This window comes from Pecten maximus, chromosome 19, assembly GCF_902652985.1.
Source record: "Pecten maximus chromosome 19, xPecMax1.1, whole genome shotgun sequence".
NCBI lineage: Eukaryota > Metazoa > Mollusca > Bivalvia > Pectinida > Pectinidae > Pecten > Pecten maximus.
This window is the reverse complement of record NC_047033.1, coordinates 566,576-585,579: the sequence shown is the minus strand read 5'-3', so window position 1 is coordinate 585,579 and position 19,004 is coordinate 566,576. Positions and strand designations below refer to the sequence as shown.

General features: G+C 35.7%; 1 protein-coding gene across 1 annotated transcript in view; it reads right to left on the bottom strand.

The window, feature by feature from the left end:
• The window catches only part of LOC117318205 (neurobeachin-like protein 1), a 152,254-nt gene that overhangs the window by 83,083 nt on the left and 50,167 nt on the right, over positions 1 to 19,004 (bottom strand). The window contains exon 24 of the mRNA XM_033873240.1: positions 18,195 to 18,351. Coding sequence (XP_033729131.1) covers positions 18,195 to 18,351 — 157 coding nt within the window. The remainder of the gene's footprint in view (positions 1 to 18,194; positions 18,352 to 19,004) is intronic.

Genomic DNA, 19,004 nt, shown 5'->3' with positions numbered 1-19,004 from the left:
ACATACCTATCCTGACCGGGAAGATTCTGTGATTTCTGTACATACCTATCCTGACAGAGAAGATTCTGTGATTTCTGTACATACCTATCCTGACAGAGAAGATTCTATGATTTCTATACATACCTATCCTGACAGAGAAGATTCTGTGATTTCTGTACATACCTATGCTGACAGAGAAGATTCTATGACTTCTGTACATACCTATCCTGACAGAGAAGATTTCTATACATACCTATCCTGACAGAGAAGATTCTGTGATTACCGTACATACCTATCCTGACAGAGAAGATTCTATGATTTCTGTACATACCTATCCTGACAAAGAAGATTCTGTGATTTCTATACATACCTATCCTGACAGAGAAGATTCTATGATGTCTATACATACCTATCCTGACAGAGAAGATTCTGTGATTTCTGTACATACCTATGCTGACAGAGAAGATTCTATGACTTCTGTACATACCTATCCTGACAGAGAAGATTCTATGATTTCTATACATACCTATCCTGACAGAGAAGATTCTGTGATTACCGTACATACCTATCCTGACAGAGAAGATTCTATGATTTCTGTACATACCTATCCTGACAGAGAAGATTCTGTGATTTCTATACATACCTATCCTGACAGAGAAGATTTCTATACATACCTATCCTGACAGAGAAGATTCTATGATTTCTGTACATACCTATCCTGACAGAGAAGATTCTATGATGTCTATACATACCTATCCTGACAGAGAAGATTCTATGATGTCTATACATACCTATCATGACAGAGAAGATTCTATGATTTCTGTACATACCTATCCTTACGGGGAAGATTCTGTGATTTCTGTACATACCTATCCTGACAGAGAAGATTCTGTGATTACCATACATACCTATCCTGACAGAGAAGATTCTATGATTTCCGTACATACCTATCCTGACCGGGAAGATTCTGTGATTTCTGTACATACCTATCCTGACAGAGAAGATTCTGTGATTTCTGTACATACCTATCCTGACAGAGAAGATTCTATGATTTCTATACATACCTATCCTGACAGAGAAGATTCTATGATTTCTGTACATACCTATCCTGACAGGGAAGATTCTGTGATTTCTATACATACCTATCCTGACAGAGAAGATTCTATGATTTCTGTACATACCTATCCTGACAGAGAAGATTCTATGATTTCTTTACATACCTATCCTGACAGAGAAGATTCTGTGATTTCTATACATACCTATCCTGACAGAGAAGATTCTATGATTTCTGTACATACCTATCCTGACAGGGAAGATTCTGTGATTTCTATACATACCTATCCTGACAGAGAAGATTCTATGATTTCTATACATACCTATCCTGACAGAGAAGATTCTATGATGTCTATACATACCTATCCTGACAGAGAAGATTCTATGATTTCTATACATACCTATCCTGACAGAGAAGATTCTATGATGTCTATACATACCTATCCTGACAGAGAAGATTCTATGATGTCTATACATACCTATCCTGACAGAGAAGATTCTGTGATTTCTGTACATACCTATCCTGACAAAGAAGATTCTATGATTTCTGTACATACCTATCCTGACAAAGAAGATTCTATGATGTCTATACATACCTATCCTGACAGAGAAGATTCTATGATTTCTATACATACCTATCCTGACAGAGAAGATTCTATGATGTCTATACATACCTATCCTGACAGAGAAGATTCTATGATGTCTATACATACCTATCCTGACAGAGAAGATTCTGTGATTTCTGTACATACCTATCCTGACAAAGAAGATTCTATGATTTCTGTACATACCTATCCTGACAGAGAAGATTCTGTGATTACCGTACATACCTATCCTGACAGAGAAGATTCTGTGATTTCTTTACATACCTATCCTGACAGAGAAGATTCTATGATTTCTATACATACCTATCCTGACAGAGAAGATTCTATGATTTCTGTACATACCTATCCTGACAGAGAAGATTCTATGATGTCTATACATACCTATCCTGACAGAGAAGATTTCTATATATACCTATCCTGACAGAGAATATTTCTATACATACCTATCCTGACAGAGAAGATTTCCATACATACCTATCCTGACAGAGAACATTCTATGATTTCTATACATACCTATTCTGACAGAGAAGATTTCTATACATACCTATCCTGACAGAGAAGATTCTATGATGTCTATACAAACCTATCCTGACAGAGAAGATTCTATGATGTCTATACATACCTATCCTGACAGAGAAGATTTCTATATATACCTATCCTGACAGAGAATATTTCTATACATACCTATCCTGACAGAGAAGATTTCCATACATACCTATCCTGACAGAGAACATTCTATGATTTCTATACATACCTATTCTGACAGAGAAGATTTCCATACATACCTATCCTGACAGAGAACATTCTATGATGTCTATACAAACCTATCCTGACAGAGAAGATTTCTGTACATACCTATCCTGACAGAGAAGATTCTATGATTTCTATACATACCTATCCTGACAGAGAAGATTCTATGATTTCTATATATACCTATCCTGACAGAGAACATTCTATGATTTCTATACATACCTATCCTGACAGAGAAGATTTCTATACATACCTATCCTGACAGAGAAGATTCTATGATTTCTGTACATACCTATCCTGACAGAGAAGATTTCTATACATACCTATCCTGACAGAGAAGATTTCTGTACATACCTATCCTGACAGAGAAGATTTCTATATATACCTATCCTGACAGAGAAGATTCTATGATGTCTATACATACCTATCCTGACAGAGAAGATTCTATGATGTCTATACATACCTATCCTGACAGAGAAGATTCTATGATTTCTATATATACCTATCCTGACAGAGAACATTCTATGATTTCTATACATACCTATCCTGACAGAGAAGATTCTATGATTTCTGTACATACCTATCCTGACAGAGAAGATTTCTATACATACCTATCCTGACAGAGAAGATATCTATACATACCTATCCTGACAGAGAAGATTCTGTGATTTCTATACATACCTATCCTGACAGAGAAGATTCTATGATTTCTATACATACCTATCCTGACAGAGAAGATTCTATGATTTCTATACATACCTATCCTGACAGAGAAGATTTCTATACATACCTATCCTGACAGAGAAGATTCTATGATGTCTATACATACCTATCCTGACAGAGAAGATTCTATGATTTCTATACATACCTATCCTGACAGAGTAGATTCTATGATTTCTGTACATACCTATCCTGACAGAGAAGATTTCTATACATACCTATCCTGACAGGGACGATTCTATGATGTCTATACATACCTATCCTGACAGAGAAGATTCTGTGATTTCTATACATACCTATCCTGACAGAGAAGATTTCTATACATACCTATCCTGACAGAGAAGATTCTATGATTTCTATACATACCTATCCTGACAGAGAAGATTTCTATACATACCTATCCTGACAGAGAAGATTCTATGATTTCTATACATACCTATCCTGACAGAGAAGATTTCTGTACATACCTATCCTGACAGAGAAGATTCTATGATTTCTGTACATACCTATCCTGACAGAGAAGATTTCTATACATACCTATCCTGACAGAGAAGATTCTATGATTTCTATACATACCTATCCTGACAGAGAAGATTCTATGATTTCTGTACATACCTATCCTTACGGGGAAGATTCTGTGATTTCTGTACATACCTATCCTGACAGAGAAGATTCTGTGATTACCATACATACCTATCCTGACAGAGAAGATTCTATGATTTCCATACATACCTATCCTGACCGGGAAGATTCTGTGATTTCTGTACATACCTATCCTGACAGAGAAGATTCTGTGATTTCTGTACATACCTATCCTGACAGAGAAGATTCTATGATTTCTATACATACCTATCCTGACAGAGAAGATTCTGTGATTTCTGTACATACCTATGCTGACAGAGAAGATTCTATGACTTCTGTACATACCTATCCTGACAGAGAAGATTCTATGACTTCTGTACATACCTATCCTGACAGAGAAGATTTCTATACATACCTATCCTGACAGAGAAGATTCTATGATGTCTATACATACCTATCCTGACAGAGAAGATTTCTGTACATACCTATCCTGACAGGGAAGATTCTATGATTTCTGTACATACCTATCCTGACAGAGAAGATTCTATGATTTCTGTACATACCTATCCTGACAGAGAAGATTTCTATACATACCTATCCTGACAGAGAAGATTTCTGTACATACCTATCCTGACAGAGAAGATTTCTATATATACCTATCCTGACAGAAGATTTCCATACATACCTATCCTGACAGAGAAGATTCTATGATTTCTATACATACCTATCCTGACAGAGAAGATTCTATGATTTCTATACATACCTATCCTGACAGAGAAGATTCTATGATTTCTATACATACCTATCCTGACAGAGAAGATTTCTATACTTACCTATCCTGACAGAGAAGATTCTATGATGTCTATACATACCTATCCTGACAGAGAAGATTCTGTGATTTCTATACATACCTATCCTGACAGAGAAGATTCTGTGATTACCGTACATACCTATCCTGACAGAGAAGATTCTATGATTTCTGTACATACCTATCCTGACAAAGAAGATTCTGTGATTTCTATACATACCTATCCTGACAGAGAAGATTCTATGATGTCTATACATACCTATCCTGACAGAGAAGATTCTGTGATTTCTGTACATACCTATGCTGACAGAGAAGATTCTATGACTTCTGTACATACCTATCCTGACAGAGAAGATTCTATGATTTCTATACATACCTATCCTGACAGAGAAGATTCTGTGATTACCGTACATACCTATCCTGACAGAGAAGATTCTATGATTTCTGTACATACCTATCCTGACAAAGAAGATTCTGTGATTTCTATACATACCTATCCTGACAGAGAAGATTTCTATACATACCTATCCTGACAGAGAAGATTCTATGATTTCTGTACATACCTATCCTGACAGAGAAGATTCTATGATGTCTATACATACCTATCCTGACAGAGAAGATTCTATGATGTCTATACATACCTATCATGACAGAGAAGATTCTATGATTTCTGTACATACCTATCCTTACGGGGAAGATTCTGTGATTTCTGTACATACCTATCCTGACAGAGAAGATTCTGTGATTACCATACATACCTATCCTGACAGAGAAGATTCTATGATTTCCGTACATACCTATCCTGACCGGGAAGATTCTGTGATTTCTGTACATACCTATCCTGACAGAGAAGATTCTGTGATTTCTGTACATACCTATGCTGACAGAGAAGATTCTATGACTTCTGTACATACCTATCCTGACAGAGAAGATTTCTGTACATACCTATCCTGACAGAGAAGATTCTATGATTTCTATACATACCTATCCTGACAGAGAAGATTCTATGATTTCTATACATACCTATCCTGACAGAGAAGATTCTGTGATTACCGTACATACCTATCCTGACAGAGAAGATTCTATGATTTCTGTACATACCTATCCTGACAAAGAAGATTCTGTGATTTCTATACATACCTATCCTGACAGAGAAGATTTCTATACATACCTATCCTGACAGAGAAGATTCTATGATTTCTGTACATACCTATCCTGACAGAGAAGATTCTATGATGTCTATACATACCTATCCTGACAGAGAAGATTCTATGATGTCTATACATACCTATCATGACAGAGAAGATTCTATGATTTCTGTACATACCTATCCTTACGGGGAAGATTCTGTGATTTCTGTACATACCTATCCTGACAGAGAAGATTCTGTGATTACCATACATACCTATCCTGACAGAGAAGATTCTATGATTTCCGTACATACCTATCCTGACCGGGAAGATTCTGTGATTTCTGTACATACCTATCCTGACAGAGAAGATTCTGTGATTTCTGTACATACCTATCCTGACAGAGAAGATTCTATGATTTCTATACATACCTATCCTGACAGAGAAGATTCTATGATTTCTGTACATACCTATCCTGACAGGGAAGATTCTGTGATTTCTATACATACCTATCCTGACAGAGAAGATTCTATGATTTCTGTACATACCTATCCTGACAGAGAAGATTCTATGATTTCTTTACATACCTATCCTGACAGAGAAGATTCTGTGATTTCTATACATACCTATCCTGACAGAGAAGATTCTATGATTTCTGTACATACCTATCCTGACAGGGAAGATTCTGTGATTTCTATACATACCTATCCTGACAGAGAAGATTCTATGATTTCTGTACATACCTATCCTGACAGAGAAGATTCTATGATTTCTATACATACCTATCCTGACAGAGAAGATTCTATGATTTCTATACATACCTATCCTGACAGAGAAGATTCTATGATGTCTATACATACCTATCCTGACAGAGAAGATTCTATGATTTCTATACATACCTATCCTGACAGAGAAGATTCTATGATGTCTATACATACCTATCCTGACAGAGAAGATTCTATGATGTCTATACATACCTATCCTGACAGAGAAGATTCTGTGATTTCTGTACATACCTATCCTGACAAAGAAGATTCTATGATTTCTGTACATACCTATCCTGACAGAGAAGATTTCTATACATACCTATCCTGACAGAGAAGATTCTATGATTTCTATACATACCTATCCTGACAGAGAAGATTCTATGATTTCTGTACATACCTATCCTGACAGAGAAGATTCTATGATGTCTATACATACCTATCCTGACAGAGAAGATTTCTATATATACCTATCCTGACAGAGAATATTTCTATACATACCTATCCTGACAGAGAAGATTTCCATACATACCTATCCTGACAGAGAACATTCTATGATTTCTATACATACCTATTCTGACAGAGAAGATTTCTATACATACCTATCCTGACAGAGAAGATTCTATGATGTCTATACAAACCTATCCTGACAGAGAAGATTCTATGATGTCTATACATACCTATCCTGACAGAGAAGATTTCTATATATACCTATCCTGACAGAGAATATTTCTATACATACCTATCCTGACAGAGAAGATTTCCATACATACCTATCCTGACAGAGAACATTCTATGATTTCTATACATACCTATTCTGACAGAGAAGATTTCCATACATACCTATCCTGACAGAGAACATTCTATGATGTCTATACAAACCTATCCTGACAGAGAAGATTTCTGTACATACCTATCCTGACAGAGAAGATTCTATGATTTCTATATATACCTATCCTGACAGAGAACATTCTATGATTTCTATACATACCTATCCTGACAGAGAAGATTTCTATACATACCTATCCTGACAGAGAAGATTCTATGATTTCTGTACATACCTATCCTGACAGAGAAGATTTCTATACATACCTATCCTGACAGAGAAGATTTCTGTACATACCTATCCTGACAGAGAAGATTTCTATATATACCTATCCTGACAGAGAAGATTCTATGATGTCTATACATACCTATCCTGACAGAGAAGATTCTATGATTTCTATACATACCTATCCTGACAGAGAAGATTCTATGATGTCTATACATACCTATCCTGACAGGGAAGATTCTATGATGTCTATACATACCTATCCTGACAGGGAAGATTCTATGATGTCTATATATACCTATCCTGACAGAGAAGATTCTATGATTTCTATATATACCTATCCTGACAGAGAACATTCTATGATTTCTATACATACCTATCCTGACAGAGAAGATTCTATGATTTCTGTACATACCTATCCTGACAGAGAAGATTTCTATACATACCTATCCTGACAGAGAAGATATCTATACATACCTATCCTGACAGAGAAGATTCTGTGATTTCTATACATACCTATCCTGACAGAGAAGATTCTATGATTTCTATACATACCTATCCTGACAGAGAAGATTTCTATACATACCTATCCTGACAGAGAAGATTTCTGTACATACCTATCCTGACAGAGAAGATTTCTATACATACCTATCCTGACAGAGAAGATTCTATGATTTCTATACATACCTATCCTGACAGAGAAGATTTCTATACATACCTATCCTGACAGAGAAGATTCTATGATGTCTATACATACCTATCCTGACAGAGAAGATTCTATGATTTCTATACATACCTATCCTGACAGAGAAGATTCTATGATTTCTATACATACCTATCCTGACAGAGAAGATTCTGTGATTTCTATACATACCTATCCTGACAGAGAAGATTTCTATACATACCTATCCTGACAGAGAAGATTCTATGATTTCTATACATACCTATCCTGACAGAGAAGATTTCTATACATACCTATCCTGACAGAGAAGATTCTATGATGTCTATACATACCTATCCTGACAGAGAAGATTCTGTGATTTCTGTACATACCTATCCTGACAGAGAAGATTCTATGATTTCTGTACATACCTATCCTGACAGGGAAGATTCTGTGATTTCTATACATACCTATCCTGACAGAGAAGATTCTATGATTTCTGTACATACTTATCCTGACAGAGAAGATTTCTATACTTACCTATCCTGACAGAGAAGATTCTATGATTTCTATACATACCTATCCTGACAGAGAAGATTCTGTGATTTCTGTACATACCTATCCTGACAGAGAAGATTCTATGATTTCTATACATACTTATCCTGACAGAGAAGATTTCTATACATACCTATCCTGACAGAGAAGATTTCTATACTTACCTATCCTGACAGAGAAGATTCTGTGATTTCTATACATACCTATCCTGACAGAGAAGATTCTATGATTTCTATACATACCTATCCTGACAGAGAAGATTCTATGATGTCTATACATACCTATCCTGACAGAGAAGATTTCTATACATACCTATCCTGACAGAGAAGATTCTATGATTTCTGTACATACCTATCCTGACAGAGAAGATATCTATACATACCTATCCTGACAGAGAAGATTCTATGATTTCTATACATACCTATCCTGACAGAGAAGATTTCTGTACATACCTATCCTGACAGAGAAGATTCTATGATTTCTGTACATACCTATCCTGACAGAGAAGATATCTATACATACCTATCCTGACAGAGAAGATTCTATGATTTCTGTACATACCTATCCTGACAGAGAAGATTCTATGATTTCTATACATACCTATCCTGACAGAGAAGATTCTATGATTTCTATACATACCTATCCTGACAGAGAAGATTCTATGATTTCTGTACATACCTATCCTGACAGAGAAGATTCTATGATGTCTATACATACCTATCCTGACAGAGAAGATTCTATGATTTCTATACATACCTATCCTGACAGAGAAGATTCTATGATGTCTATACATACCTATCCTGACAAAGAAGATTCTATGATTTCTATACATACCTATCATGACAGAGAAGATTCTATGATTTCTATACATACCTATCCTGACAGAGAAGATTCTATGATGTCTATACATACCTATCCTGACAGAGAAGATTCTATGATTTCTGTACATACCTATCCTGACAGAGAAGATTCTATGATTTCTATACATACCTATCCTGACAGAGAAGATTCTATGATTTCTATACATACCTATCCTGACAGAGAAGATTTCTATACATACCTATCCTGACAGAGAAGATTCTATGATTTCTATACATACCTATCCTGACAGAGAAGATTTCTATACATACCTATCCTGACAGAGAAGATTCTATGATTTCTGTACATACCTATCCTGACAGAGAAGATTTCTATACATACCTATCCTGACAGAGAAGATTTCTGTACATACCTATCCTGACAGAGAAGATTTCTATATATACCTATCCTGACAGAAGATTTCCATACATACCTATCCTGACAGAGAAGATTCTATGATTTCTATACATACCTATCCTGACAGAGAAGATTTCTATACATACCTATCCTGACAGAGAAGATTTCTGTACATACCTATCCTGACAGAGAAGATTTCTATATATACCTATCCTGACAGAAGATTTCCATACATACCTATCCTGACAGAGAAGATTCTATGATTTCTGTACATACCTATCCTGACAGAGAAGATTCTATGATTTCTATACATACCTATCCTGACAGAGAAGATTCTATGATTTCTATACATACCTATCCTGACAGAGAAGATTTCTATACTTACCTATTCTGACAGAGAAGATTCTATGATGTCTATACATACCTATCCTGACAGAGAAGATTCTATGATTTCTATACATACCTATCCTGACAGAGAAGATTTCTATACATACCTATCCTGACAGAGAAGATTTCTGTACATACCTATCCTGACAGAGAAGATTCTATGATGTCTATACATACCTATCCTGACAGAGAAGATTCTATGATGTCTATACATACCTATCCTGACAGAGAAGATTCTATGATTTCTATACATACCTATCCTGACAGAGAAGATTTCTATACATACCTATCCTGACAGAGAAGATTCTATGATGTCTATACATACCTATCCTGACTGAGAAGATTCTATGATTTCTGTACATACCTATCCTGACAGAGAAGATTTCTATACATACCTATCCTGACAGAGAAGATTCTATGATTTCTATACATACCTATCCTGACAGAGAAGATTTCTATACATACCTATCCTGACAGAGAAGATTTCTATACATACCTATCCTGACAGAGAAGATTCTATGATTTCTATACATACCTATCCTGACAGAGAAGATTTCTATACATACCTATCCTGACAGAGAATATTCTATGATTTCTGTACATACCTATGCTGACAGAGAAGATTCTATGATTTCTGTACATACCTATCCTGACAGAGAAGATTTCTATACATACCTATCCTGACAGAGAATATTCTATGATTTCTATACATACCTATCCTGACAGAGAAGATTCTATGATTTCTATACATACCTATCCTGACAGAGAAGATTTCTGTACATACCTATCCTGACAGGGAAGATTCTATGATTTCTGTACATACCTATCCTGACAGAGAAGATTCTATGATTTCTGTACATACCTATCCTGACAGAGAAGATTTCTATACATACCTATCCTGACAGAGAAGATTTCTGTACATACCTATCCTGACAGAGAAGATTTCTATATATACCTATCCTGACAGAAGATTTCCATACATACCTATCCTGACAGAGAAGATTCTATGATTTCTATACATACCTATCCTGACAGAGAAGATTCTATGATTTCTATACATACCTATCCTGACAGAGAAGATTCTATGATTTCTATACATACCTATCCTGACAGAGAAGATTTCTATACTTACCTATCCTGACAGAGAAGATTCTATGATGTCTATACATACCTATCCTGACAGAGAAGATTCTGTGATTTCTATACATACCTATCCTGACAGAGAAGATTCTGTGATTACCGTACATACCTATCCTGACAGAGAAGATTCTATGATTTCTGTACATACCTATCCTGACAAAGAAGATTCTGTGATTTCTATACATACCTATCCTGACAGAGAAGATTCTATGATGTCTATACATACCTATCCTGACAGAGAAGATTCTGTGATTTCTGTACATACCTATGCTGACAGAGAAGATTCTATGACTTCTGTACATACCTATCCTGACAGAGAAGATTCTATGATTTCTATACATACCTATCCTGACAGAGAAGATTCTGTGATTACCGTACATACCTATCCTGACAGAGAAGATTCTATGATTTCTGTACATACCTATCCTGACAAAGAAGATTCTGTGATTTCTATACATACCTATCCTGACAGAGAAGATTTCTATACATACCTATCCTGACAGAGAAGATTCTATGATTTCTGTACATACCTATCCTGACAGAGAAGATTCTATGATGTCTATACATACCTATCCTGACAGAGAAGATTCTATGATGTCTATACATACCTATCATGACAGAGAAGATTCTATGATTTCTGTACATACCTATCCTTACGGGGAAGATTCTGTGATTTCTGTACATACCTATCCTGACAGAGAAGATTCTGTGATTACCATACATACCTATCCTGACAGAGAAGATTCTATGATTTCCGTACATACCTATCCTGACCGGGAAGATTCTGTGATTTCTGTACATACCTATCCTGACAGAGAAGATTCTGTGATTTCTGTACATACCTATGCTGACAGAGAAGATTCTATGACTTCTGTACATACCTATCCTGACAGAGAAGATTTCTGTACATACCTATCCTGACAGAGAAGATTCTATGATTTCTATACATACCTATCCTGACAGAGAAGATTCTATGATTTCTATACATACCTATCCTGACAGAGAAGATTCTGTGATTACCGTACATACCTATCCTGACAGAGAAGATTCTATGATTTCTGTACATACCTATCCTGACAAAGAAGATTCTGTGATTTCTATACATACCTATCCTGACAGAGAAGATTTCTATACATACCTATCCTGACAGAGAAGATTCTATGATTTCTGTACATACCTATCCTGACAGAGAAGATTCTATGATGTCTATACATACCTATCCTGACAGAGAAGATTCTATGATGTCTATACATACCTATCATGACAGAGAAGATTCTATGATTTCTGTACATACCTATCCTTACGGGGAAGATTCTGTGATTTCTGTACATACCTATCCTGACAGAGAAGATTCTGTGATTACCATACATACCTATCCTGACAGAGAAGATTCTATGATTTCCGTACATACCTATCCTGACCGGGAAGATTCTGTGATTTCTGTACATACCTATCCTGACAGAGAAGATTCTGTGATTTCTGTACATACCTATCCTGACAGAGAAGATTCTATGATTTCTATACATACCTATCCTGACAGAGAAGATTCTATGATTTCTGTACATACCTATCCTGACAGGGAAGATTCTGTGATTTCTATACATACCTATCCTGACAGAGAAGATTCTATGATTTCTGTACATACCTATCCTGACAGAGAAGATTCTATGATTTCTTTACATACCTATCCTGACAGAGAAGATTCTGTGATTTCTATACATACCTATCCTGACAGAGAAGATTCTATGATTTCTGTACATACCTATCCTGACAGGGAAGATTCTGTGATTTCTATACATACCTATCCTGACAGAGAAGATTCTATGATTTCTGTACATACCTATCCTGACAGAGAAGATTCTATGATTTCTATACATACCTATCCTGACAGAGAAGATTCTATGATTTCTATACATACCTATCCTGACAGAGAAGATTCTATGATGTCTATACATACCTATCCTGACAGAGAAGATTCTATGATTTCTATACATACCTATCCTGACAGAGAAGATTCTATGATGTCTATACATACCTATCCTGACAGAGAAGATTCTATGATGTCTATACATACCTATCCTGACAGAGAAGATTCTGTGATTTCTGTACATACCTATCCTGACAAAGAAGATTCTATGATTTCTGTACATACCTATCCTGACAGAGAAGATTTCTATACATACCTATCCTGACAGAGAAGATTCTATGATTTCTATACATACCTATCCTGACAGAGAAGATTCTATGATTTCTGTACATACCTATCCTGACAGAGAAGATTCTATGATGTCTATACATACCTATCCTGACAGAGAAGATTTCTATATATACCTATCCTGACAGAGAATATTTCTATACATACCTATCCTGACAGAGAAGATTTCCATACATACCTATCCTGACAGAGAACATTCTATGATTTCTATACATACCTATTCTGACAGAGAAGATTTCTATACATACCTATCCTGACAGAGAAGATTCTATGATGTCTATACAAACCTATCCTGACAGAGAAGATTCTATGATGTCTATACATACCTATCCTGACAGAGAAGATTTCTATATATACCTATCCTGACAGAGAATATTTCTATACATACCTATCCTGACAGAGAAGATTTCCATACATACCTATCCTGACAGAGAACATTCTATGATTTCTATACATACCTATTCTGACAGAGAAGATTTCCATACATACCTATCCTGACAGAGAACATTCTATGATGTCTATACAAACCTATCCTGACAGAGAAGATTTCTGTACATACCTATCCTGACAGAGAAGATTCTATGATTTCTATATATACCTATCCTGACAGAGAACATTCTATGATTTCTATACATACCTATCCTGACAGAGAAGATTTCTATACATACCTATCCTGACAGAGAAGATTCTATGATTTCTGTACATACCTATCCTGACAGAGAAGATTTCTATACATACCTATCCTGACAGAGAAGATTTCTGTACATACCTATCCTGACAGAGAAGATTTCTATATATACCTATCCTGACAGAGAAGATTCTATGATGTCTATACATACCTATCCTGACAGAGAAGATTCTATGATTTCTATACATACCTATCCTGACAGAGAAGATTCTATGATGTCTATACATACCTATCCTGACAGGGAAGATTCTATGATGTCTATACATACCTATCCTGACAGGGAAGATTCTATGATGTCTATATATACCTATCCTGACAGAGAAGATTCTATGATTTCTATATATACCTATCCTGACAGAGAACATTCTATGATTTCTATACATACCTATCCTGACAGAGAAGATTCTATGATTTCTGTACATACCTATCCTGACAGAGAAGATTTCTATACATACCTATCCTGACAGAGAAGATATCTATACATACCTATCCTGACAGAGAAGATTCTGTGATTTCTATACATACCTATCCTGACAGAGAAGATTCTATGATTTCTATACATACCTATCCTGACAGAGAAGATTTCTATACATACCTATCCTGACAGAGAAGATTTCTGTACATACCTATCCTGACAGAGAAGATTTCTATACATACCTATCCTGACAGAGAAGATTCTATGATTTCTATACATACCTATCCTGACAGAGAAGATTTCTATACATACCTATCCTGACAGAGAAGATTCTATGATGTCTATACATACCTATCCTGACAGAGAAGATTCTATGATTTCTATACATACCTATCCTGACAGAGAAGATTCTATGATTTCTATACATACCTATCCTGACAGAGAAGATTCTGTGATTTCTATACATACCTATCCTGACAGAGAAGATTTCTATACATACCTATCCTGACAGAGAAGATTCTATGATTTCTATACATACCTATCCTGACAGAGAAGATTTCTATACATACCTATCCTGACAGAGAAGATTCTATGATGTCTATACATACCTATCCTGACAGAGAAGATTCTGTGATTTCTGTACATACCTATCCTGACAGAGAAGATTCTATGATTTCTGTACATACCTATCCTGACAGGGAAGATTCTGTGATTTCTATACATACCTATCCTGACAGAGAAGATTCTATGATTTCTGTACATACTTATCCTGACAGAGAAGATTTCTATACTTACCTATCCTGACAGAGAAGATTCTATGATTTCTATACATACCTATCCTGACAGAGAAGATTCTGTGATTTCTGTACATACCTATCCTGACAGAGAAGATTCTATGATTTCTATACATACTTATCCTGACAGAGAAGATTTCTATACATACCTATCCTGACAGAGAAGATTTCTATACTTACCTATCCTGACAGAGAAGATTCTGTGATTTCTATACATACCTATCCTGACAGAGAAGATTCTATGATTTCTATACATACCTATCCTGACAGAGAAGATTCTATGATGTCTATACATACCTATCCTGACAGAGAAGATTTCTATACATACCTATCCTGACAGAGAAGATTCTATGATTTCTGTACATACCTATCCTGACAGAGAAGATATCTATACATACCTATCCTGACAGAGAAGATTCTATGATTTCTATACATACCTATCCTGACAGAGAAGATTTCTGTACATACCTATCCTGACAGAGAAGATTCTATGATTTCTGTACATACCTATCCTGACAGAGAAGATATCTATACATACCTATCCTGACAGAGAAGATTCTATGATTTCTGTACATACCTATCCTGACAGAGAAGATTCTATGATTTCTATACATACCTATCCTGACAGAGAAGATTCTATGATTTCTATACATACCTATCCTGACAGAGAAGATTCTATGATTTCTGTACATACCTATCCTGACAGAGAAGATTCTATGATGTCTATACATACCTATCCTGACAGAGAAGATTCTATGATTTCTATACATACCTATCCTGACAGAGAAGATTCTATGATGTCTATACATACCTATCCTGACAAAGAAGATTCTATGATTTCTATACATACCTATCATGACAGAGAAGATTCTATGATTTCTATACATACCTATCCTGACAGAGAAGATTCTATGATGTCTATACATACCTATCCTGACAGAGAAGATTCTATGATTTCTGTACATACCTATCCTGACAGAGAAGATTCTATGATTTCTATACATACCTATCCTGACAGAGAAGATTCTATGATTTCTATACATACCTATCCTGACAGAGAAGATTTCTATACATACCTATCCTGACAGAGAAGATTCTATGATTTCTATACATACCTATCCTGACAGAGAAGATTTCTATACATACCTATCCTGACAGAGAAGATTCTATGATTTCTGTACATACCTATCCTGACAGAGAAGATTTCTATACATACCTATCCTGACAGAGAAGATTTCTGTACATACCTATCCTGACAGAGAAGATTTCTATATATACCTATCCTGACAGAAGATTTCCATACATACCTATCCTGACAGAGAAGATTCTATGATTTCTATACATACCTATCCTGACAGAGAAGATTTCTATACATACCTATCCTGACAGAGAAGATTTCTGTACATACCTATCCTGACAGAGAAGATTTCTATATATACCTATCCTGACAGAAGATTTCCATACATACCTATCCTGACAGAGAAGATTCTATGATTTCTGTACATACCTATCCTGACAGAGAAGATTCTATGATTTCTATACATACCTATCCTGACAGAGAAGATTCTATGATTTCTATACATACCTATCCTGACAGAGAAGATTTCTATACTTACCTATTCTGACAGAGAAGATTCTATGATGTCTATACATACCTATCCTGACAGAGAAGATTCTATGATTTCTATACATACCTATCCTGACAGAGAAGATTTCTATACATACCTATCCTGACAGAGAAGATTTCTGTACATACCTATCCTGACAGAGAAGATTCTATGATGTCTATACATACCTATCCTGACAGAGAAGATTCTATGATGTCTATACATACCTATCCTGACAGAGAAGATTCTATGATTTCTATACATACCTATCCTGACAGAGAAGATTTCTATACATACCTATCCTGACAGAGAAGATTCTATGATGTCTATACATACCTATCCTGACTGAGAAGATTCTATGATTTCTGTACATACCTATCCTGACAGAGAAGATTTCTATACATACCTATCCTGACAGAGAAGATTCTATGATTTCTATACATACCTATCCTGACAGAGAAGATTTCTATACATACCTATCCTGACAGAGAAGATTTCTATACATACCTATCCTGACAGAGAAGATTCTATGATTTCTATACATACCTATCCTGACAGAGAAGATTTCTATACATACCTATCCTGACAGAGAATATTCTATGATTTCTGTACATACCTATGCTGACAGAGAAGATTCTATGATTTCTGTACATACCTATCCTGACAGAGAAGATTTCTATACATACCTATCCTGACAGAGAATATTCTATGATTTCTATACATACCTATCCTGACAGAGAAGATTCTATGATTTCTATACATACCTATCCTGACAGAGAAGATTTCTATACATACCTATCCTGACAGAGAAGATTCTATGATTTCTGTACATACTTATCCTGACAGAGAAGATTTCTATACATACCTATCCTGACAGAGAAGATTCTGTGATTTCTATACATACCTATCCTGACAGAGAAGATTTCTATACATACCTATCCTGACAGAGAAGATTTCTGTACATACCTATCCTGACAGAGAAGATTTCTATACATACCTATCCTGACAGAGAAGATTCTATGATGTCTATACATACCTATCCTGACAGAGAAGATTCTATGATGTCTATACATACCTATTCTGACGGGGAAGTCACTTTTGCTCCAGATCCTGAAGTCAAACAGAATGTGTTGGTAGAGATGATTCACCATACTCTTGTTGATGGTCATCGTTGTCTCGAGCAGCAGCTGGACAGCCATTAATACAATGACATCAATCAGCTTCGGGTCGACCTGTAAGTTCATCAATGTCGACCAAATTACAGAAACATATTGATTGTACAACAATAGAAATGTGTCCTGTTATCACTTTTCCTGTTATTAAATCCAAAGAGAAAAATTTCCAGTTGCAGAGATTCTTAAAGAACCAACGTCCGTCTTCATTCATAATCATAAGCTGTGGTTCATCTTCTTAGCTGTTTCCAGGGACTGGTCAGTCATGATCAGAAATACATTTTTTTATTTTGTTTGCAATGAGGAAAAAAATAGTTAATTTTAATTAATGGAGATATAAATGTTACCGATATATAATATAGAATATCAGGTTCTGTAACTCTGCCTTAGGGCCATTCATAGGATTATCTCCATGGAAACAGTTCTTCCTAAACTTGTCAATACTTAACATGTGTCTGCTGGTGAGCTCTGAACAGTGGCTCTCAACAGTGCCGGCTACAGCTCGTACAAAACCTTTCATCAACCATACAGTACCTTTTGGTACAAAACCTTTCATCAACCATACAGTACCTTTTGGTACAAATCCTCTATCAACCATACAGTACCTTTTGGTACAAAACCTCTATCACCCATACAGTACCTTTTGGTACAAAACCTCTATCAACCATACAGTGCCTTTTGGTACAATTAAATCCTCTATCAACCATACAGTA